Raw genomic sequence first — 24,872 nt, forward strand, 5'->3', positions numbered from 1 at the left:
TTTACCAGTTTAATAAAGGGTACCATGAAGGATACCTGTTAACAGCCAGATGAAGAGACACATAGGACAAGGTCTCAAATAAAGGCGCTTCTGTCCCCATGGACCTTGGGGCCTGGCTCGGTGGCATGTGGACGTGTTCTGGTTTGCCAAGCATGGAAGCTCTCTTGCACAGAGAACTGAGGGGGTTTTGTAGGAGCTCCATTGCATGGTCATGATTCACTGAATTATCGGCTGTTGGCTGATTCAGCCTCCAGCCCCTGTCCATGGGTGGGTCCAAAAGTCTCTCATTAACATTACAAGACACCCATTTTGCCTTTAAGACTCTGTAGTGTTTTCAGTAATGGGATGAAGACCAAATACACCTACGAAATACATATTTGGTCGTACGAATGACCAAATGTGTATCTCTTATGACTCATTATATTGCAGTTGCCATGAGGGTTACATAAAACATAATAATCTCTTGTAAGCTAATAACAATTTAATTTTGATAACTTATAAAAACTGTATGATTTTACTCCCCACTATATCTTGTTTTTAATGTCACAATTTATGTGTTTTATTTTGTGCCTTCATTAACAAATTATTGTATCTATATACAATTCTTTTGTCATTTAACCTTCCTACTAGAGTTTAACTGTTTACACACCACCATATTACATTATTAGAGTGTTCTGAATTTGACCATATACTTACTTTTACCAGTGTGTTACATATTTTCATAAGTTTTCATGTTGCTATTAGTGTCCTTTCATTTCAGCTTCAAGAATTCCTTTCAGCATTTCTTGTAAGGGTCTAGTGGGGATGAATTCTTAAGCTTTTGTTTGAGAAAGTCTTCATCTCCCCTGCATTTCTGAAGGACAAGTTTGCTGGCAAAGTATTCTTGCTGCACGTTGAGTGTATCATCTCACTTCTGCCCTGCCAGGTTTCTGCTAAGAAATCTGCTGCCAGCCTTACAGGGATTGCCTTGTATGTGAGAAATTTTTCTTTTGCTGCTTTTGAAATTCTCTTCGTGCTTGATTTTAGTTGGTTTTATTATAGTGTGTCTTGGAGATCTTTTTGGGTTCAATCTGTTAGGGGACTTATGAGCTTTATGAATTTGACGTCCAGATCTCTCCCCAGATTTGAGAAGGTCTCAGTCATTACTTCTTTAAATAAGCTTTCTGCCCCCTTTCCCTGCTGTTCTTCTGGGACTCCAGCAATGCTTAGATTGTTTCTCTTGTTGGTATCCCATGATTCACTCTTTTTTCAGTATTTTCTCTTTGTTCTCCTCTGACTGGATAACTTCAATTATGATATTTTCAGATAATGATTATGTTTCCTTCACAGATTCTTTTTTTCTGCTTGGTCACATTTGCGGTTAATGGTCTTCACTGTGTTTTGCATGTCATTCATTGTTTTATCACGGTCCAGAATTTTTTTTTTTTTAATGATTTATCTGTGTTAAAACTTCTCATTTTCTACATCTGTTTTCATGACTCCATTAAGTTGTCTTTCTGTGTTTCCTTTTAGCTCCCTGAGCTGCTTTGAAACAACTGTTTTGATTTCTGAACTGAGCAGACTGTAGATGTCCATTTCTTTGGGGGCTGATCACTGGACAGCCGCTGTGTTCCTTTGGTGGTTTTCTGTCTCCTCAGCTGTTCATGCTCCCTGCGGTCTCATGGGACTGTGTTTCATTTGCAGACACAATCATCTTCCAGCTTTACTGACTGGCTTTAGGAGGGATCGACTTTTTTGCTAGGCATTCTGAAGCTTTCTCAGTGAATGGCAATTGCATTATCAGATATGCCAAGTGATTTTTAAATGGTTGTCAAGTTTTAGAATCAGCCACAGAAAGTGAATGGGAGATTTGTAGTGTAATAGTTGAAATAGCAAGTACACTAAACCTTGACAACATATGAGGAGATAGGAGCCACAGTAACTAAAATCAGATGTGTTCTTGTGCTATGTGAGTATAAACATGTTTTTTTTTGTTTTTTTTTAACATGCTGTACAATTCCATTTATATGAAGTATCCAGAATGGGCAAATCCATAGAGACAGAACACAAGTTGATAGTTGCCAGGAGTTGTGAGCAGGGGGAATGGGGAGTAATTGTTTAATGAGTACAGGGTTTCATTTTGGGGTGATAAAGTCTTTTCAGAACTGGATAGAGGTAGTGGTTGTGTAATGGCCCTGAACTGTTCACTTTAAAATGAGTTAATTGTATGCTATGTGAATCTCACCTCAGTTTTTTTTTAATTTTTTAAAATTTTGGTATCATTAATCTACAATTACATGAAAGACATTATGTTTACTAGGCTCCCCCCTTCACCAAGTCCCCCCTGAAAGGAAAGGAGCGACACACAGCAGCAATTCACCGGAGAATTCCGCTTTATTAGGGAAAGGTGCTGGGTTATATAGGAAGGGGCATGGGGTGATTGTGGTGTCACTTCTGCGGGGCTGGTGGCTATTGACTAGGTGCTGGGATTAGGGGGGCGAGGGGTGATTGGGCTTCAGGTGGCGCCGGCGGGAACCGAGGACCCGGAAGAGAAGCAGGAGGTTCGCCATCTTATGGGTGGGGGCCCTTCACCCCCCACATACCCCTTCACAGTCACTGTCCATCAGTGTAGTAAGATGCTGTAAAATCACTACTTGTCTTCTCTGTGTTGCACAGCCCTCCCTGTGCCCCCCCACACTATACATGCGAGTATAAACATGTTTGTGGACTACTTTCATGATTGGAAAATAATCACTATTGCAGGTTTTAAAGGGAAGATTTGGGGTAATTCTCTACTTGATATGAGTGGTATTTATGTCAAATAGCTCTGTTCCACTTCATGGAATTGTATGCTTATAATTTCTATATTGCTATATTTTATGCTGAATTTACAAAATTTAAGTATGTGGGATCTTAAAAAACGAAACAAAACAAATGCATAAAACAAATAGACTTTTAGATACAGAAGAGACTGTAGTTACCATGGGGAGGGGTGCAAACAGAAAGGGATCCAGGGGAAGCCCTTTTTCTAGTCTGAGGAGGAGGAAAGGGGATTCCCTGTGGGCTGGGGGTGGGGTGGTAGGAATGGAGGAAGAGCATCTCTTATTTTTTGTTTGCTTTTATTCCCATTTTCTCCTATCCTGGCCCCTGTGAAATGCTGTAGGGGTGGAGGCAGCAGTGACATTGGCAGCTTGGTTGGAGAGGAATCCTTCTGTTTGTAGGGATTATAGTCCTGGGAAATGGGAAGACTGGCAGATTTTGTTCTCTGTTCTCTCACCATTTCACCCTGGTGGAGGCAGTCATAGTTGTGGAAGCTGCTCAGCAAAGCAGGGAAAGTAAAGCCGTTTCTAGGCAGAAGCCCGGGAGATGGGTCCTGGGAGCTGGAAAGCATCAGGAAGAGTGCAGTGGGCGGAGCTCAACAACAAGGGGAGCCGCAGTGCTGGGTGCAGACTCCTGGGTTCCCCCGGAGTAGCACATATGTTCTGACGCTGAACAGCACACCGAAGGGCTGAACGTGGAGTGCACTGCCACCAGGTCCTGCCCAGAACCCTGCGTGCATGCTGGGCAGATCAGAATACTACTGCGGGGCTGTGAAGACTGAACTGGTGCTGGAACCACCCGCAGAAGGTGAGTGGGAACTTGTGGATGGGGCCTGATCAGGTTGATCGCTGCTGAAACAAACGGAAACTCCACATTTTCCTTGGATGTAAACAAGATCCAGAGTAACATCCAAAAACTCAAATTTATTCCACATTTGTTGAGTCAGGACCATCTCATCATTTCCTAAGGGGAAAAGGCAGTCAACACATGGCAGCCATGACAAGATGCAGCTATTGGAGTTCTCAAGAAATTTAAAGCAAATAGCATAACAAAGTATTAATTAAAACCTTGCTCTAAGAAGTGAGGGTGAACACTCTTAAAATGAATGGAAAATAAGGAAGGTAAGTTTAAAATTGGACATTTTATGGCTAAAAAATATATTCAGTGGACTGAACAGCAAAATGGAGTTAACAGAAGAGTCATTTAATTTGAGGTCAGAGCAATAAAAATTACCAGTCTGACCAACAGGGATTAAAATAAAAAGAAAAATGAGCAGAGCTTCAGGAACCCATGGGGGAATAATAAAAGGCTTGTGTTTCATGTTATCAAATTCCTAAAAGGAGAGGAAATGGACTGGTGTAGAAAAATGTATGAAGGAATTATGGAAAGGAAGAAATGAACATGTCCCTGTTTGCAGACGATATGATAGTCTACTCAGAAAAGTCCAAGGAATCTACAAAAACTCAGGTAAAACAATTTTGAAGAATAAAATGAGAGGAATTGCTCCACTCATTTCAAGACTTATTTTATAGCCACAGTAATCAAGACTGTATGGTATGGGTGGAGAGAGAGACACACAGATCATTAGAACAGAATAGGAAACCCAGAAATAGGCCTGCACAAGTATAGCCAACTGCTTTTGACTGAATGTGTGTCCCCCCAGGGCTGATTGGTTGAAACCCTAACCCCTGGTGTGATGATACTAGGAAGCGGGGGCCTTTGGGAGGTGACGAGGTCCAAGAGAGGAACCCTCATAAATGGGATAACCGCCCTTGCACAGACGCCCCAGAGAGCTCGGACTCCTTTCAGCCATGTGAGGGCACCATGAGAAGATGGTCCTCGCCAGAAGCTAAACCTGCTGGCTCACTGACCTTGCAGTTCACAGCCTCCAGATCTGAGAGATAAACCTTTGTTGTTTACGTTGCCCAGTGTGTGGTGTTTTGTTACAGCAGCCTGAAGTAAGACAGGTGCCAGAGCAATTCAGTAGAGAAGCGGTAGACTTTGAACTGCTGGCTTTTAGATATCCAGAGGGAGAAAAATGGAGACCTAACCCTCACATCTTATCCGTAAATAACTCAAATAGGGAATGCATTAAAATATAGAAATATAAAAAAGTCTAGGAGAAAATCAGAGAAATTTCAAAAGTACAGCCTGGTGAAGAATTTGTGGTACCTAAAGCATGATCTGTGAAGGAGAATCAATGGATGAATTAGACTTCATCAAAATTAGAAACTGGTTCTCTCAGAGTCTGTGAAAAGAATAAAAAAGACAAGGTACACACTGGAAGAAAATGCTTGCAAACAACGTACATGGCAGACTCCTGCCTGGAGCATACAAAGAATCTCACCAACAGCTCCTAAACACCCAGTGAATCAAAGGTGAAAGCAAAGAGAAATTAGAAGATACTTTTGAGATGAATCTTAAATGTGGAAACTTATGGGATGTGGCCAAAGATGTGTTTGGAGGGAAGTCATTAGGTGTAGGTGCCTTTGTTAGGGGTGAAAAAAAAGCAGTCCACTCAGCAACCTTGACTACCTTAAGACAGTAGGAAAGGAAGAGCAAGATAAACCCAAGGCAAACAGAAGAAAGAAAATAATGAAGACTGGAGTGGAAACAACTGAGTGAAGACTAGGAAGAGAGAGTCAGTCAAACCACCAGTTGATTCTTTTAGAAGATCAACAACCCTGACAAGCCTTTAGCTCAGATGATGGAGAAAAAAGATTCAACTTACTAGATTCATTCATGAGAGTGGAGATATAAATCCGGGGAGAGGAAATCCCAGAGCAAAATACCTCTAAAAACCGAAAGCAGTCAAAGGGAGAAATAAAGTTTAAAACCCCTTTATTGCTCACAAACTGCAGTCCGGGCCCTTCTCTCTTTCCTGCTCCAGCAGAAGCAAAACTGGCACTCCCCCTCACCTCTCAAGTACAGATAAGCCCTCTGTTACCCAGTTAATTACCCACTGATACTGAGATGAACTTCTCTCCACCCCTGAGGAATGATGCAAATGCACTGAAGCCATACTTCTTTCCACCTCTGAATGCCTGTTGATATGCAGATGTATTAAAGCCAGGCGAGATATTCTGGAAATGTTACAGTTTTACCCACAGGCCACCCCTTCAGAAATCTCACCTTATAATTTACTTGTTCCCCCTCTTCTGACCAATTTTATAACATACAATAGCAACAGCAATACAATCTTGATACTCCTCAAGCCAGAGGATTCAGCTTATGCAGATTAAGTAAATGTACTTTACAGCACAGTCTCTCATTAAGCACAAAATATGTTTCTACATTTGTTTTGCTCATTCCTAACAACCATGCTAGATTATTGCTCACAAAACTTTTACCAAACATTAGACAAAGTCAAGCCTCTCTTTAAGCATTTTTTGTCTTGACAACAGCAACACAATCATGATAATTCTCAAGCCAGAGGATTCAGCTAGGTTCAAAGTCCCACGCAGATTAAGTCCAAAGTTTGTCCATTCCAGCCATCATGCGGCAGCTGCAGCCAGGGGGTGCATTCAGGACACAAGGACCATAGAAGCAAATAACCATGATTGTGGGGGGCCACTTTGCTGTTATTCCAGGAATACACAGGTGGCCAGCTTCCAGGCCTTTTCCCCAAGGTGCCAGAAGAGCCAGCCATTGCTGATCCATGTGTTGAAATATCCAAGGCCACAACCATTTTATTCCTAATTGCTGCACCCATCCTTGCAACGCATGTCCAATAGAGTGGGTGCCTTGATCGCTCTCAATCACCGGCAACTGGCCGTAGGCTGCAAAGAGATGCTCCTCTTGGTGTTTTGCTGATCTTCACAACATGCAGGGCACTCCTTCGGGCTCGGCTGACTTCTTCAAAGGTCAATGGCAAGCCCCACCGATGGGACCACCATTGTCTTTTGCCCCGCATGCAAGAAATGCTGGTGTAGCCATTGGGCCACATCAGAGGCAGTCTTTCCTTCTATTGAGTGCACCTGGGCCAATACGTCTGCTTCATTATTCCCTGGGGATGCGAAAGGCAAATGGCCAGTCACGTGATATACAGTAGGTACCTGTGCCACACCACTCTGTGGCCTTTGGGTCCAGTCTCTCACCCACCCTGCAATGGGATAGGTGGTTATTACCTTGGTCGGAGCTGTTCCAGCGATGGGCTCGGTAGCCAGCAAGGTGTGGTACACAGCAGCCAGTTGGTTTTCTGTCAAGGTGACGTGGACCTCTGTTCCTTTTCATAGTTATGACCAGGCTCCATCCGGCAACAGGAGCAGCAGCAGCAGAAGCAGTAGCCTTAGGCTCGGGCAACAGGCCGGGGTTGGCGCGGCCAGCAGCGATGGTGGTGCCTCTACAACCACATGAGTGTAGACACATGTCCCTCGGTGCGAGCGCCACTTCTCCCCATCATTTCGAGGGGTGGCTCTCCCAAAAGTTGCACCCATTAGAACAGATTTTGGGCTCAGAGGAACCCTGCCAACCGCACCAGGTGTAAGTCCAGGGAAAGGAAATCCCATAGCAAAATACCTCTAAAAACCTAAATCAGTCAAAGGGAGAAATAAAGTTTAAAACCTGTTTATTGCTTACAAAACTGCAGTTTGGCCCATCTCTCGCTCCTGCTCCAGCAGCAGCAAAACTGGCCCTCCCCCTCACCTCTCAGGTACAGATAAGCCCTCCTTGCCCAGGTAATTACCCACTGATAGGGAGATGAACTTCTCTCCACCCCTGAGAAATGATGCAAATGCACTAAAGCCATACTTCTTTCCACCTCTGAACACCTATTGATATGCAGATGTACTAAAGCCAGGCGAGATATTCTGGAAATGTTACAGTTTTACCCACAGGAAACATGACCACCAACCTTTCAGAAATAAAAATGATTATGAGGAAATGCCTTGAACAGTAAATACTGTGTCAATAAATTAGATTGCCTGGATGAAGTGCACCAGTTCCTAGAAACACACAAACCAATAAAACTTACGAAGAACTAGAAAACCTGACTAGACCTAAAGCAAGTAAAGAGATTGAGGTAATAATTTTAAAGCTTCCAAAAAATTAGAGCCCCAAATTAAATGGCTTCACTAGTGAATTCTTCCAAATGTTTAAAGAAAATTTATCACAAATTATTCTGAAATAGTGGGAGGGAGCACTTCCCATGCCGGTTGGTGAGGCCAGCATTATGCTAATTCCAAAGCCAGACCAAGACATCAAAAAAAGAAAGCTGCAGAGCTGGGTCCCTTGTGAGTGCAAACATAGGAGCCCTCAATAAAGTATCAGTGACCAAGTCTAACAGCAGACACACAGGTTACAGCCCTGATGCAAAGTTGGTTCAACAGACCTAGTCAGTGTAATACACCTTATTAGCAGGGCAGTAAAAACCACACGATTGTCTCAAAAGACACACAAAAAACATAATACCCTGTCATGACCCAAAAACACCACCAACGATGAACAAAGGGGCTTCCTCAACCTAATTAAGGGCATTAGGGAAACCTCCCATGTAATACATAACTAATGGTGGGAGGCTGAATGCTCTCTTCCTACATTGAGCAGTTAGATGAGGATCTGTTCCCACCACTGTGTCCAACATTGTACTGGAAGTTCTAGCCAGGACAGTTTCACAAGAAAAAGAAGGAGGCATCAAGATTGGCAAAGAAGGAATTAAACTGTCTCTGCAAAGAACACGATCTCCCGTCCTAAGGAATACATAGACACAGGCAAAGTTCGGTGTCATAGCCACAGGGGAATGCAGATTAAGACCCAATCATATATCAATACATGCTTATTTGCACAGCTAAAGTAAAAATAGTGGCAGTGCAGATCTGGCGAGGATGAGAAGAAACCCAGTCTCCTGCTGCTGGTGGGAACGTAAAGTGGTGCAGGCACTCTGGAATATGTTTTGGCAGTTTACTATTAAACATACCATACTACCTGGAGTTGCTTGGCATTTAATCCAGAGAAATAGGTTTGTCAGTAAGCTTTCGTGGTAAGGAGCAGCGAGATAGGTCCAGTGAGGCTGAAGCTCGGGAAGATGGTAAGGATTTTCAGCAGGTGATCTGGAAGACCGTGAGCCAGACCCTGCAGTCTCCGGTGTTCACATCTTTTCCTACTCTGTCCACCTCCCTTTGGCCTTTGGCACACGTATCTTTCTTGGTTGAGCTTTGTGTGTGTGAGATGATTGAAGAAAATTTTATATGCCAAAAGTTTGGTGAACACAGGCACAGAATAATCAAATAATATTTTAAAAATCATTTCTTACAGTAATATATTGTGAGTGTATGTGTATGGATTTTTCTAAAACTTACACGTTTATTATCTCATTTGGGGCGGGTTCAGAACCTGGGCACCTTAACCAAGCATATGACAAATGGGATGAGCCTGCCCCAAGTCTGCATCTGTGGACTCACCTGGTACTTTGTCATCTGAGCCAGGGAATCTGACTTGACCTGACTTGTCCTCTTGGCAGACTTGCTCAGAGCCGTTCTGTCCTGGTTCCGTAGCTTTTTCTTTACAGCTCTGTAATTTGGGTGTCTAATAACAAACTGAGCTGCGCTTGCTTGTAGTGGGGTCTCCTGCAAAAAGGCAGGTACACAATTACTTACATTTTGTGAAATGTGGTCCACTCAGACCTCGGGGGCCTCCATCCTTTCAATATGTTGTGTTTCTTTAAATTCAGGAAGCAAGAGCTGTACATTTTGATCTGAATAAACCTGTATGTATGGGGCAATAGAAGAAAAACAGGTTTTTTGTTTCAGGTTGTGTAAATTTTGCTGTGGAATAGCTGGGCATTAAAATGTGTATGGGAGTGAGAGGAACAGTGTCTCCTCTTGGCTGAGTTCAAGTGGGGAGGCTACACGATGAACCAGAATTTGGATTTCTTTTTTTTTTTTTTAAGTACAATGTATAACTCTTTAATGTACTCATTCCAAGTTCTTTTTTTGTTGTTGGGGCACACATTTATTATTATTTTTTATTTTTTTATTTTGGTATCATTAATCTACAATTACATGAGGAACATTATATTTACTAGACTCCCCCCATCACCTAGTCCCCCCCACATACCCCATTACAGTCACTGTCCTTCAGCGTAGTAAGATGCTATAGAGTCACTACTTGTCTTCTCTGTGTTGCACAGCCCTCCCCGTGCGCCACCACACACCATGTGTGCTAATCTTAATGCCCCTTATTCCCCTTCTCCTTCCCTTCCCACTCATCTTCCCCAGTCCCTTTCCTTTTGGTAACTGTTAGTCCATTCTTGGGTTCTGTGAGTCTGCTGCTGTTTTGTTCCTTCAGTTTTTTTCTTTGTTGTTATACTCCACAGATGAGTGAAATTATTTGGTACTTGTCTTTCTCCACCTGACTTATTTCACTGAGCATAATACCCTCTAGCTCCATCCATGTTGTTGCAAATGGTAGGATTTGTTTTCTTCTTACAGCTGAATAATATTCCATTGTGTATATGTACCACATCTTCTTTATCCATTCACCTACTGATGGACACTTAGGTTACTTCCATTTCTTGGCTCTTGTAAATAGTGCTGCGATAAACATAGGGGTGCATCTGTCTTTTTCAAACTGGGCTGCTGCATTCTTAGTGTAAACTCCTAGGAGTGGAATTCTTGGGTCAAATGGTATTTCTATTTTTAGTTTTTTGAGGAACCTCCATACTGTTTTCCACAATGGTTGATCTAATTTACATTCCCACCAGCAGTGTAGGAGGGTTCCCCTTTCTCCACATCCTTGGCAACATTTGTTGTTGTTTGTCTTTTGGATGGTAGCAATCCTTACTGGTGTGAGGTGATATCTCATTGTGGTTTTAATTTGCATTTCTCTGATTGTAGGATGTGGAGCATCTTTTCATGTGTCTGTTGGCCATGTGAATTTTTTCTTTGGAGAAGTGTCTGTTCAGATCCTGGATTTCTTTTTTAAAGCTTTGTTTTGGAGGGGCTGTGAAAAGTAACAAGTGGATTAACTAATAAAGATTAAAGGAAGCTGAAATTGACTAAGGTCATGTCAGAAAGATTTGTATTTGCTGTAAAATGGAAGCGAATTAGTTTTATCCCTTACACTGCAAAGGTGGGCCCCTCACCCGTCCTGCTTGTGTGTTGTGTGCAGAAGAGGCTTGAGAAGGAGATGGGAGTTAGGAGATCAGGTCCTCCCAGAGGGCTTGGGTTGGGGGCACCCAAGGGAAGAGGTGTGGGGCTTGTCATAGGACTGAAGCTAGGGAGGCCACAGTGTCCGTGGCCTGTGATCTTCAGGGTTCTTGATAATGGCTGTGTGTGTGTCTCATTAGCAATTGTTAACTCCCTGGGGACAAGGGAAATGCTGCTCCCCCAGCCGGGTTTTATGCTGCTGGTCTCCTGCTGGCATCCACCGTGAGCCTTCCTGGACCTGCCCTGCTCCAGGTGAGCCATGTGAGCTGCCCAGCAGCTGGCACCTGCTGACTCCTCTGTCCATTGCCTATTGAATTGGCCCACATAGGGGTTTTTTTATTTCCTTAGAAGGCTGCTGGACTGGAAAATGCATATCCACTTACGACTGTTTCCACGAATGTGGAAGGAGCAATGGCCATTTTTTCTTGTGAGGTGGCTGTGGTATGACTCCTGCTCTTCGTTTCTGGCCTCGACACTCCTGAGGAGTCATCTCTGTGGCCTGGCTGTTCATCAGTGAACCGAACCAAGGCAGGACACATGTCTGGGCAGGTTCCCCGAAGCACAGACCAAAAGAAGCACCATCAGGAATAGAAGTGGATTTAAATGTGGAATTAATGAGAGTTCAGTGAGGGAGGGGCCTTCTGCTGGAGTTCTCTGTTTTCATTTTACTGGGTTATGGTTCTCAACATGGAAGCAACTGTGGCTCACAGAAGCAGAAAGAGGCTTATTAGAAGGATGTGGGATGGCTCACAGACAGGAAAGAAAAGCTGGTGTGCTCGTCTTAGGAAAGGACTAGGCAGAGCAGCCTGGTTTTGGGCATGGATAAGCATGCACATCTGCCCAGAAGTCAGAGTGCAGGGAGAGGGCCATCTGGCCTGGAACGGGTCAGGGAGGGGTACCTTGACCCACAGTCCTTCCAGGCTGTTCCCTGGGCCAGCCTGGGCTGCTCTTAGTTCCAGAAGGAGATAGCCACTGGGCGGCAGGTACCGGAGGGCCCAGGAGCAGCGACTTCACCTCATGCAGCTGCCAGAGTGGACTTTGTTTTGTGTCAGGGGCCTAGGGTTTTGTTGTTTTCATGTTGAGGATTGACCCCACAGAATATTCTCTATCAGTGACTCACTGTGGAAGAATGTGTTTTTTGATGGGTCCAGCCCCTATAAAGGGTTTTCCCAAGGGTTTCTTTCTGTCTGGCCTGTGCACAGAGAATGGTGGGAGGGTGTGCAGAGCCCCCACTTGGCAGGGAGCAGCTTAAGTTGGTGGCTTTATGCAGGCAGCCCTCTGTACTGCCTGCAAGAATGCTGTCTTCTGGGGAGAGGACTCACAGAAACTCCTGGTGTGGAAGAGGGCTGGGAGCTTGTTACTAGAGCTAGAGGGGCAGTTTTTAGGCTTCTTTGGTTAGACTGACTTGGAAACTGCCCACTCACTAAGAACTGGCAAAGGTATTGTGTGCTGGGAATGGTGTCTCCAGACCTGGCACAGGGGCAGCTGAGGAACTGGCCCCCATCCCCCAGCACCATGGCCACTGCCCCAGCAGCTCTAGTGTGGGCAGCCACGTGCTCTTTGTTAATTGGCTTCTCTCCCTTCTTGCCAGGTACCTGCAGATGGTGGGTGTCCGACATCTGTGCTGTCCTGCGTGTGCCAGGCTGTTCCATGGTTGCTTTCCGGGATGGCAGCAAGGTGACTGCAGCTGAGGATGACCCTGACTGAAAGGCTTCGTGGGAAGATATCTCAGGCCTTCTACAGCCATGGGCTGCTCTGCGCATCCTACCCCATCCCCATCATCCTCTTCACAGGGCTCTGCATCTTGGCCTGCTGGTACGTCTCAGAGTTGCCCTAGAGTGCCTTGGGACAGCAGTCCTCCTGACCTGACTGCTCTGTAGCCCTTGGACTGTGTGTGCTCTTGACACAGTAGAATTTAAGGCTCCTTGGAACTGCTGAGTTCAGACCTCTAGTTCTGGGGTGTTTAACAAAAAAGTAAAACAATCCAGGCTGGCCCTGGCTTTGCAGTTCACCAGGTTTGATGCTACTGGTGACCTATCTGAAAATAATGCTTAGATGCTTCTAAGAAGCCATGAGATAATCAGTATGATTTTGTGGTGGTGGAATTTTTTTTTTTATTGAAGCATAGTTGATAGACAATATTATATTGGTTTAAAGTCTATGAGATAGGGATTCAGCAGTTATCTTACATTATTAAATGCTCACCACAATGAGTGTAGTTACTGTCATATAGAAAAATGTTGCAGGACCATTGACTATATTCTCCATGCTGCACTTTCATCCCCGTGACTTATATTATGATTGAGAATTTTTGTGCCCCTTTATCCCCCTCGCCCTCCCCACCCACCCACCCCAACCCCTCCCCCTGGTCACTGCTCAGTGTCTGTGAGTCTAATGCTGTTTTGTTTCTTCTGTTTTGTTTTGTTTTTATATTCCAGAAATCAGTGAAATCATATGGTATTCATCCTTTTCCACATGGCTTATTTCACTGAGCATAATACCCTCTAGGTCCATCCATGTTGTTGCAAATGGCAGGATTTCTTTTCATTTTATGGCTGAATACTATTCCATTGTGTATGTGTACCACATCTTCTTTATCCATTCATCTACTAACGGACATTTAGGTTGCTTTCATACCTTAGCTATTGTAAATAATGCAGTGATAAACATAGGGGTGCATATATCTTTTGGAATAAGGTATTTTGTTTTCTTAGGGTATATTCCTAGAAGTGGAATTACTGAATCTAATGGTATTTTCTTTTTCAGTTTTTTGAGGAACCTCCATAATGCTTTACACAGTGGCTGCACCAATTGACATTCCCACTCGCAGTGTAGCAGGGCTCCCTTTTCTCTGCATCCTTGCCAGTGCTTGTTATTTCTTGTCTTTTGGATAATGACCATTCTGACTGGTCTGTGGTGGTGTCTCACTGTGGTTTTAATTTGTATTTCCTTGATGATTAGTGATATGGAGCATCTTTTCATGTGCCTTTTGGCAATCTGTGTTTCTTCTTTGGAGAATTGTCTGTTCAGGTCCACCACTCACTCAAATCAGGTTATTTGGTTTTTGGGTGTTGAGGTATATGAATTCTTTATATATTTTGGATGTTAACCCCTTATCAGATGAGTCATTTACAAATATATTCTTCCATACTGTAGGTTGCCTTTTTGTTCTGCTGATGGTGTCCTTTGCTGTACAGAAGCTTTTTAGTTTGATGTAGTCCCATGTGTTCATTTTTCCTTTTGTTTACCTTGGCTGAGGAGATGTGTCTAGGAAAAAATTGCTTATGCTTACATTCAGGATATTTGTGCCTGTTTTCTTCTAGGGGTTTTATGGTTTCGTGTCTTACATTTAGGTCTTTAATCCAGTTCAAGTTTACTGTTAAGTATGGAGTTAAACAGTAATGCAGTTTCATGTAGCTGTCCAGTTTTCCCAGCACCAGTTGTTGAAGAGGCTGTCTTTCCCCAGTGTGTATTCATGGCTCCTTTATTGTATATTAATTGACCGTATATGTCAGGTTTTATATCTGGGCTCTCTATTCTGTTCCATCTATCCATGAGTTTGTTCTTGTGCCAGTACCAAACTGTTTTGATTACTGTATCTTTGCAGTAGAGCCTGAAGTCAGGGAGCATGATACCCCCAGCTTTGATCTTTCTCAGGATGACTTTGACTCTACAGGGTCCTTTGTGGTTCTGTGTGAATTTTAGAACTATTTGTTCTAATTCATTGAAAAATGATGTTGCTATTTGATAGGGATAGCATTGAATCTGTAAATTGCTTGGGGCAGGATGGCCATTTGACCATATGAATTCTTCCTATACATGAGCACAGGATAAATTTCCATTTATTGGTGTCCTCCTTAATTTTTCTCATGAGTGTCTTATAGTTTTCAGAGTACAGGTCTTTCATTTCCTTGGTTAGGTTTATTCCTAGGTATTTTACTCTTTTTGATGCAATTGTAAATGGAGTTGTTTTCCTGATTTCTCTTTTTGCTAGTTTGTTGTTACTGTGTAGGAATGCAACAGATTTCTGCATATTAATTTTGTATCCTGTGACTTTGCTGCATCCAGTTATTAGTTCTAATAGGTTTTTTGGTGGAGTCTTTAGTATGTATAATATCAAGTCATCTACAAATAGAGTTTAACTTCTTCCTTACCAATTTGGATGCCTTTTATGTTTGTGTTGTCTGATTTCTGTGGCAAGGACCTCCAGTACTTTTATTCAACACAGTACTGGTGAGAGTGGGCATCCTTGTCCTATTCCCCATCTTAGAGGAAAAGCTTTGAGCGTTTCACTGTTAAGTGTGATGCTGGCTGTGGGTTTGTTATATATGGCCTTTATTATGTTGAGGTACTTGCTCTCTATACCCATTTTGTTGAGAGTTTTTATTATGAATGGATGTTGAATTTTGTCACATGCTTTTTTAGCATCTGTGGAGATGATCATGTAGTTTTTTCCTTCCTTTTATTAATGTGTGTGATGTTGATTGATTTACAAATACTGTACCATCCTTGCATCCCTGGGGTAAGTCTCACTTGGTTGCACTGGAGGATCTTTTTGATGCGTTTTTGAATTGTTTACTAATATTTGCTGAGGATTTTTGCCTCTGGGTTCATCAGGGATATTGGTCTGTAATTTTCTCTTTTTGTGGTGTCCTTGTCTGGTTTTGGTTTTAGAGTGATGCTGGTCTCGTAGAATGACTTTGGAAGTATTCCCTCCTTTTCTGCTTTCTGGAATGCTTTAAGAAGGATGGGTATCCCCTCTTCTTTAAATGTTTGGTGAATTTGGCTATGAAGCCATCTGGTCCTGGATTTCTGTTTGTTGGGAATTTTTTAATTACTGTTTGAATTTCGTTAATGGTAACAGTCTGTTCAGATTGTTCCTGGGTCAGTCTTGGAAAGATTGGACATATCTAGGAATTTTTGCATATCCTCTGGCTTGTCCAATTTATTGGCATATAATTTTTCATAGAATTGTCATGTAATCCCTTGAGTTTCTGTGGTCTTGGTTGTAATTTCTCCAGTTTCATTTCTGATTTTGTTTATTTGTGACCTCTCTCTCTCTTGATATGTTTGGCTAGGGGCTTATCTATTTTGTTTATTTTCTTGAAGAACCAGCTCTTAGCTTCATTGACTTTTGTTCTGTTGTTTTATTGTTCTCTATTTTATTTACTTCTGCTCTGATCTTTATTTTTGTCCCTATTCCTAATTTTGGGCTTTGTCCTTCCCTCTCTAGTTCCTTTGGTTGTGACGTTGGGTTGTCCATCGGGGATCATTCTTGCTTCCTGTGGCGGGCCTGTATCGCTATGTACTTCCCTCCAGAACGGCCTTGGCGCATCCCACGTAATTTGAACTATTGTGTTTCTGTTTTCATTTTGTCTCCATGTGTTGTTTGATTTCTTCTTTGATTTGTTCATTAATCCATTGATCACTTAGAAGCATGTTGTTTAGCCTCCATGTGTATTTTTTGTTTAGTTTTTCTTCATGTAGTTAATTTCTAGTTTCATACCATTGTGATCTGAGAAGATGCTTGATACAATTTCAATATTTTTGAATTTGTTGAGGCTCTTTTTTGTGTCTTAATATGTGATGCATCCTGGAGAACTTCCTATGTGCACTTGAGAAAAATGTGTATCCTGCTGCTTTTGGGTGGTGTGTTCTGTAGATGTCTGTTAGGTCCATCTGATTTAATGTGTTGTTCAGTGCCTCTGTTTCCCTATTTATTTTCTGTCAGGATGATCTGTCTATTGAAGTAGGTGGGTTGTTAAAGTCTCCCACTTAGGTCTGTTAGTATTTGTGTAACATATTTAGGTGCTCCTATTTTGGGTGCATAGATATTTATAATTGTTAGATGATTGTGTTGGACTGATCCCTCTATCATTATGTAATGTCCTTCTTTGTCTCTTGTTACCTTCTTTGTTCTGAAATTTGTTTTGTCTGATGTAAATACTTCCACTTCTGCTTTTTTCTCCCTTTTGTTTGCAGGAAGTATCTTTTCCATCCCTTCACTTTCAGTCTGTGTATCTTTAGGTCTGAAGTGAGTCTCTTGTAGGCAGCATATAGCTGGGTCTTGTTTCACTATCCATTCTGCCACCCCCTGTGTGTCCTGATAGGTGCATTCAGTCCATTTACATTTAAGGTAATTATTGATGTGTATGTACTTACTGTGAAAGGCATGATCTTTTAATATTCCTTCTCAGAGTTCAGTTTCCTTTTGGTACGTGGTTAGAAGCAGGAGACTTTGAGTATTGCAAAGCCAAGTCCATTTGAACAATTCCTTGGATACCCTCTTACAGGATAACCCCAGAGGCCTGGTTCTCTGTTCCTCCATCATTTTCCTGCAGCAACTCCTCCTGCCCTCTCGTTGATTCTTGGGGCCTGCCTTGGTCAACAAGGACTGTTGTGAGGGCTGTGACTGCCCTTGGTCCTTGTCTTCCTGTCCAGGGCCCTGTGGAAGCCTGAAGGCCATGGCAGCAAGAAGTCCAATGTGGGAGGCCATCTGATGGCCCTTTTGGCTGTAAAACACTGACGGCGGTGAAAGAGCCCTTCTTGCCTCCAGTGTGCGATGTTTTGTGGTCAGCACTGTGCAGGAAGGAGCAGGGCTGACTCCACTGTTAGCACAGTTGTCCGTGAGCCCAAGGGCTTGCCTGAGCAGGACCACTGAGCACCGCTCGTTGGGAATCCCTACTGGGTGCAGTTGGTGTGCCAGGCTAGATATCTTGATTTTTGGTCTCAGCAGCCCTCATAATAACTGTGCGAGAGGCCCACTTTTATCTCCATTTAACCAATGGGGGATGGAGGATCAGGGACTTGGCTGGTCTACACAAGAACGAACTGAGGGTTCAAATCCAGGCTTAGGCATCTGGTGCCTGCACCGTGTCCCTTTGTCACCCAGTTCCCCACCGAGTCTGCATTGTGTTCTGTGGACTGTGTCATGTTGTGTGACGTCCTGTAGCTGAGGAGCCGGGCAGCCCCCAGAGCCCTGCGCTGGCCATTCCCTCATGTTGTCTCTCTTCCGAAGCTGCACTGTCCAGGCCTTGCCTGTGCACGGCAGTGGTTCTCCAGCCCGAGCATGTGTCAGAATCACCTGGAGGGCACACTGAACGCAGATTGCAGCCTCCAACCCACAGTTTGTTACCCATGGGGTCTGAGGTGAGAGACCAGGAATTTGCATCTGTAAGACAGCTCTGCCTACAGACCACATGGTGAGCCAGGCTGCTTCTTGAAACTCCTCTGAAGTTCTACTTCCCTTTTTCTCATCTCTGGGCCAGCAGTTTGGGGTGAGATTCATGGTTATTATCAGTCGGGTTGCCTTCTGTGTAGGGTGGTGGGACCTAGCTTCCCCTCTGCTGAATTCCCAGTTCCTTGATGATCCCTTTGTGCACCTTTGCACGGGTGAATGGGGTAAATAGACACTGGATGGACGAGGATATTGAGGTAGGCTTGTATCTGGGTGGGCAGTTGAGGAGGTGGTTGTGATTCCCCTTCTGCACAGACAGCTCTAGCTGCAGGAAGAGAGAAGCACTTCTCTTTGCCGTCCATCTTCTGGGGATTGTGTACAGCCAGCTGGGACCAGGCAGCTCCCTGCACAGGAGTGTAGGGTATGTGCAGCAGCTGCTCTCTTGCAGTTGGGTCTTCTTTTTGAATGAATAACTTGATATCACACAAGTGTTTGAAGACACACTGCACTTGAATTTATCATGTGGGGCCTCGTGATGATGAGATGGCCAAAGTCTCAACAAGTATGGACACCTCCCTCAGGTGAGCTAGGAGGGGTGCAGGGGCTAGCGAGGAGGCAGATACAATCAACTCGGTGTGTAGCAGCCAGCAGAGCTGAGTGTGGCCATGCCTGCCTTGGTCCATCAGGGGCTCCTGGCTGAGCACAGTCCTGAGAAGGGGAGGGTGAGGCTCAGGGTGGAGCAGGCTGCTGGGAGGGAGGGGACGGTCTTCTTGACAGTGTCCGGCATAGCCTTCCAAGCTGCTGCTCATTTGGTTGCCTGGCATCCTTGGAGGGTTGCTGTTCTGTGGGTCCTGTAAAGATGGTGACTCTAGCATGAAGAGCTACTTAGGGGCACCCCTGTGTGGTGGGTCAGAATAGATCCTTTTCTATCCCACCAGGCGATAGGACCTTGTTAGAGAACTGGTGCTGGTGCCTGTCACTGAAGGAATTTTTTCCTTAAACAAGAAGCCTGAGAACAGGGTCTAAGCTGAGTGGGTCAGGGACAGGGCCTTACAGGTTCTGCCTAGATAGCACAGAGGGCATGGCCTACCTGACGGAAGTCAAGGAGAAAGCACCTCAGTGCATGTGGCCATAACATTCGATCTCTGTTCCAGAGAGCGGCGCCGACCTCCCAAGCCAGACAGCCGAGCTGTGGCTGTGATGCTACCCTGTGCGGAGAGAGGTGTGTGGGAAGGCTTCCCGTGTGGCTGTGCCCATTCAGTCTCTGCTCCCCAGCAGGGCAGGACCCGGCGCACCTGCTGCCCTCTGTCGTCCTGCCCTCTGGTGGCACTCTGGTTCCCTCATGTTCTCAGTCTGAAGAGAGAACCACCAGTCTGTGTCATCACATTCTTAGTGCTGTGAACTTATTTTCCCAAAACAGCATCTTTGTCCTGTGATCTTAAAAGAATTTTTAAAAAGCTTTTCTCAACATCTGATTGGCTTAGGAAACGTTTTCCAAGGCTAGACAAGGGCGCCCACCCTCTGACGACAGTGAAGACTCTCAGAGAACCTGTAGGTTCTGGGCCCTGCTACCGCTTCCACCCTGGGTAGCCTTCCTGCCTGGGCAGCTCCCCGTCTGCATCAGGGCCTCAGGTTTCCTCCAGAAAGCAAGTGCGTGTCATGGAAGCTGTCGGGAGGCTTACTAGCTACTTCAGTGCCATGAATGTTTACCTGTCATCGTGCCGGGAGTGAGCGGCTCGCTCAGCTTGGGCCCGGGCTGCTCCTGATACCCTGCCTGGCCAGGCAGCCACCTGAGCCTTCGGCCTGCTGTCCACCGCAAAGCCACCCTGGACTGTGAATGCCCTTCCCTCTGGGAAGCCTGAGGAGACTGTGGCAAGAGGTGTCTGTTTATGTCCTCGGAGGTTCAGCCAGCAGGACTGAGATGCAGCCCTGAGCAGTCCCCCAAGGCAGAGTGTGCTGGCTCTGGGCCCGCCGTGGGGCATAGGGGGTGCACCATGGGGCAGGAAGGAGGCCAGGGTGCAAAGCCAGCAGGACTGCCCTGGTACAGGTCAGAGGTTAACGTGAGGGTCACAGGGTTACTTATGATTCCACAGCTTGTGCCCATGGGTAGAAGGTGGATTTAAACTTGGAAAGCAAGTTGGAGTCACAGTGAGGCTGTTCTAAGGCCCCTAGCAAATGACCACCGTGGAGCTTGTGTGGGCATTCCAGAGCGGGCCTGTCCTGAGCCCTCTTTCTCTGGAAGAAAGCAGCCTCTGCTTCTCAGCCTGTCTCCCCCATGTGCCCACATCTCCATGTCCACTTTAGGGGCTGCACTCAGGGGACTGTGGGACTGGTTCCTTTCTGTGTCCCTGTGGCACTCTGCGCACATTGCATTCTCTTTCGTGGTTTTGAGAGCTGGGCCGGGCGGCTGGCAGGGTCCCAGAGCACCCCAGACCTCTTCTCTCAAGCCTGGAGTCCAGAGCCCCGGGCAGCTCACCCAGTGGCTCAGGGTGCTGATGTGCTCAGCATTCCAAAGCCAGGGCACCCCTGAGCAGACGTTACTCCTGGCCTCACAGGCAAGCTCCAGAGATGCTCCAAAAAGCCTGTAGGAGGCCAGAGACTCCTTTGCTACCCACGATGCCCACGACCTGAAGAAGGGAGGTCAGGTGACCTCAGAAATGACTCCTGGCTTTTCTCACCCCTTGCAGTCCTGCAGTGCTCCCCTCGAGGAGGGAGGAGAACACACCCCATCCTCCATGCCCATGTGACACTGAGTGCCATTTCTGGGGTTGCTGTTTTCACATGCTCGGTTTCCCCATCACGATAACAGAGCTGTGCAGCCAGGATACCGTGTGCACACAGGGTGACGTGAGCATGCAGGGCTGCCTGCTCAGAAAGCAGGGAAGTGCCATCACAGGATGGGAGTGGGGAGAGAGCGTCCTGCCAGTGCCCACAGGGTGTACTGTGGTGCTGCTGGCCGGGCTGGGGGGGCCGTCGCCTTGCCTTGCCAGGACACAGCGGGATGTGCACACCTGCCCTGGCCCTCCTTGTTCCTACACTCAGGCCCCTGGCATGGGCCAGTGGCAAATGGGGTACCTGGACAAGGAGGGTCAGGCCAGGTCCTGGATGCAAGGGGAGGAAGCTGGTGGGCATGAGCCTGTGCTAGGGAAGAGGGGCCATGCACCCGCCTACACTCAAGACCCTCAGCACATGGCCCACTGTGTTGGAGCTCACTGACAAAGCCCCAGTGTAAAGACAGGTTTACTAAGAATTTATGTGTGGTTACTGCAGAGCCTTAAACCCCCGTGCCAGGCCCTCCTGACGGTGGGTTCCTGTGTAGACACACGGGTTGTACCCCATGTGCAGCATCTGGTAGATAAATAATGCATGTTTGTTGAACATCTTCCATGTGGCTGGTATTGGCAATGCAGAAATTAAAATGGCATGCACCCTCCCCAAGTGTCTTTTACAGTCACAAGCAGATGAACAGAGTTCCTGGGATTGGTGTACAGAGCATAGGTGCCTTTTAGTCCAGGGGTGGAGGAGTAGAGGCAGTGTTGCCTTAAGGATAAACAGGAATTTGGCCAGCATTTGGGGTGCAGGGGAGCATTTCATTTTGGGTGCCCCCAGAGACAAGTATTTGAGTACATGTAGCATGTATGCAGGATGCAGTGAACTTGGTAGGAAGGTGGGAAAGTGAAGAAGATGGGAAGGTGCGTCGTCCCACATGTTCCCACCATGGCCAGAGGACAGGAACCTCACAGGGGGACACAGAGGGATGGGGGCAGGACCACCTTGGAGCTCCCCACCCAGGTGTGTGGCTGGGATGTCTGTTTGGGGTCAGTAGACCCCCCTGGAAGGCCATGTGCAGGCCCTGTTGTATATTTTTCTTTGTTTTATTTTTGTTTTATATAAGCCTTTAAAAAATTATTCTTTGCTCATAGACCTCCCAAAAGCAGACATGGGCTGTAGTTTGCCGATCCCTGATGTGCACAGTAACAACATCTCATTGAGGCCCCTTGTCAGCCAGCAGGAATTCCTGCACCATGGACTTTCTCACCTAGGCAGACAAGCCTCCAAGGGCTGCAAGTGCGGATGGTCGGAAACTGGGCCAGCACGCCCAGAAATAAGATCAGAGGGATGAGGGTATGGCCCCAGCAGCCTCTGAAGATGTGTTGGGTGGCCAGGAGTGGGGAGCAGGCTGTAGAGGCACTGCCGTCGAAAGGCATGTGGGCCGGGCTGGGGGAGGTCCGGGCTGCAGTCCATATGTGATCAGGAGAAAGGGACGGGATTGCAGGGGTGGAAGCAGGGAGCCTAGCCAGGCTAGTGTGTTACTGCAGGGGAGAAGAGATGGCTGCTCAGTCTAAGTGGGAGCCCAGAGGTGGTGAGATGTGGCTGAGTCTGGATGTATTCTGGAGGAGCCTTCAGGATTCTCTAAGGACCAGATGTGGAGCAATAGAGGGTTGGCATCAAAGTTCCTGCCCTGAGTGGCTAGAGTGGGTGTTGCTGGGACAGGAAGGGCAGGGGAAGTGGGGGGACCGTGGCCTGGTCCGTTTCCTGGGCTCTGTAGGATCAGGGTAAATCTGGTCCTAGAAACACTGCAGAGGCAGTATGAGGGTGGTAGCAGAAAGCCCCAGATGACTTCTTTCTTCATGTCTTTAGTCTGTTTTGTCACTTCAGAAAAATGAGTGTGTGTTTTCTTCTGAAAATTCCCTGACATTTTTCTTCTAAGCTTTCCTTTTGGTCTAGAATTTGGTAGCCATGGAGGGCAATTACTCTCTTGCACTTGGACTTTTTTGTAGAATCTTTTTCTTGGTGTTTTCTTTTGCCTGTATCAAGAGGAATATGTGGTTACTTAAATTGCTAAACAGAACAGAGTCCTCTTTAGCAAAACTGTTTCATTTTGGTTGCTAGAAGCTGTTAATAATAATTGAAATCTCTGAGGTGACCACTAAGAAAATAGCTTGAAATATACAGAGAAGGAAAGAAGGGAATCAAAATGGCACACTGTAAAAAATAAACCAAACTCAACAGCAGCAATGGAGGAAGTGAACAAAATCATACCAGACATAGAGAAAATAACTAAATGGCTAAGTAAACACTCCCTTGTCAGTAATCTTATTATGTGTAATAATAAGATTAAGCTCTCCGATTAAAAGACAGAAGTTGGTAGATGAGATTTTAAAAAAGACTCCAGCCATGTGCTGTCTTCAGAACACTTAGATGTGTGCTACACTTGAGATACAAGAACACAAGGAGGCAGGAAGTAAAGGGATGGAAACGATAATCCATGCCAGGCGTGAACTGGAGAGAGCAGGAGTGGCTGTATTATTGGCAGGCAACAGGTAAAGTGTTATAAGGGAGAAAGAGCATATTGATAAGTGCTTCAGTGCAGCAGGAGGCTGTAACGGTTACTCACACCCAACCCCAAGCCCAGAACGCATGACCAAAGCCGGCGGGACCGTGCGGAGAAGTGGGCAGCGCGGCTGCATCAGCTGGAGGCGGCAGCTCTCCACGTTCCATAGGGGGCAGAACAAGCAGACGGGTGGGGAAGGAAATGCAGACGTGAGCGACGCTGTGAACCAAGCGGACCTAACGGACCGAGGGAACCGTCCCCCCAGCAGCGCTGCACACATGGTCTCAGTGCAGTGGAGCGTCCGGCAGTGACCGCGGGCAGCCGCAGAGTAAGTCCTGAGGCGTTGTAAGGGACCAAGATCATAGGAAGGATCTTTTCCAGTCACAGTGGAATGAAGCTAAGAGGAGTAAGAGAGGGAAAACAGGAAAAAAATCACAGATACATGGAAACTGAACATGTTCTGAAACAACCAGTAAGGCAGTGAAGAAATCAGACTATATGGAAATGCTGGAACCACAAAGCTTATGGGGAGTTGTGAGGGCATGTGAGGGAGGCTGATTGCTGGGAGGAGGACTCGGGTCGTGTCCAGGGTATGTGAGAAGCCGTAAACCAGGAAGAGGGCAGTTGACCCACTTTAAACACAGAAGAGTTGAAGAGACGCTTCACAAAAGAGGACATATCCAAATGTCCAATGGGCATATGAAAGGATTTTCAGCATTGTTCCACATTAAAGCCACAAAGTGGAACCATTGCTTCCTCTTAATGGTTGCAATCAGTTGAACCGACAAAATAAAGAGGTGGCAGGATTTGAAGAAGTTGGAACTGTCATTTGTTTAACTACTTTGAAACTTGTATCATCTATAAAGCCAAGCTAATGACATCCTATAACCCAGAAATATCATTCTAGGAGCCTAACCAAGAAAAATGAGTGCTGGTGGCCACCAGAAGTCATATATGCAAACAGTCACAGTAGCTTTACTCTTAATAGCTCAGTACCCCAACAGTGGCCAGGTAAATGCACTACAGTGTGTTTGTTCAAAGGAGCAGAACGTACAGTGGAGGAGAATGACCTTGCCACGTGTACCAGCGTGGGTGACTCCAGCAGGTGCAGGACACGTGAAAGCAGCCGCTCATGAAGTAGCACAGAGGCAGTGCTTGGTCTCATGTGAAAGCCATTCAGAAGGAAGCAAACCTCATTTATAGTGGCAGAAGTCCTGATTGTGGTTTGGGAATGTGCCCCTCACTGGGCAGGGGCACGAGGCTGCCTTCTGAGGTTCTGGTGTCCTACAGCTTGATGGAGGTAATGGTCACACAGATGTAAAAATTCACTGCACTACGTGAAGACCTGCGTATCACACGTGTAAAATTAATCCTCAGTTGAAAAAAATGTTTTAAAAAAATTCCTGAAACTAAATGT

The 24,872-nt window shown here is 45.7% G+C and overlaps 1 protein-coding gene across 2 annotated transcripts in view; it reads left to right on the top strand.

Annotated features, from left to right (window-relative positions):
* The window catches only part of SCAP (SREBF chaperone), a 50,649-nt gene that overhangs the window by 8,026 nt on the left and 17,751 nt on the right, over window positions 1-24,872 (top strand). For both annotated transcript variants that reach the window (XM_036878234.2, XM_036878235.2), the window contains exon 2: window positions 12,535-12,758. In XM_036878234.2, coding sequence (XP_036734129.2) covers window positions 12,637-12,758 — 122 coding nt within the window. In that variant the 5' untranslated portion in view covers window positions 12,535-12,636. The remainder of the gene's footprint in view (window positions 1-12,534; window positions 12,759-24,872) is intronic.

Source organism: Manis pentadactyla, chromosome 1 (genome assembly GCF_030020395.1).
Source record: "Manis pentadactyla isolate mManPen7 chromosome 1, mManPen7.hap1, whole genome shotgun sequence".
In the NCBI taxonomy this organism is placed as follows: Eukaryota; Metazoa; Chordata; class Mammalia; order Pholidota; family Manidae; genus Manis; species Manis pentadactyla.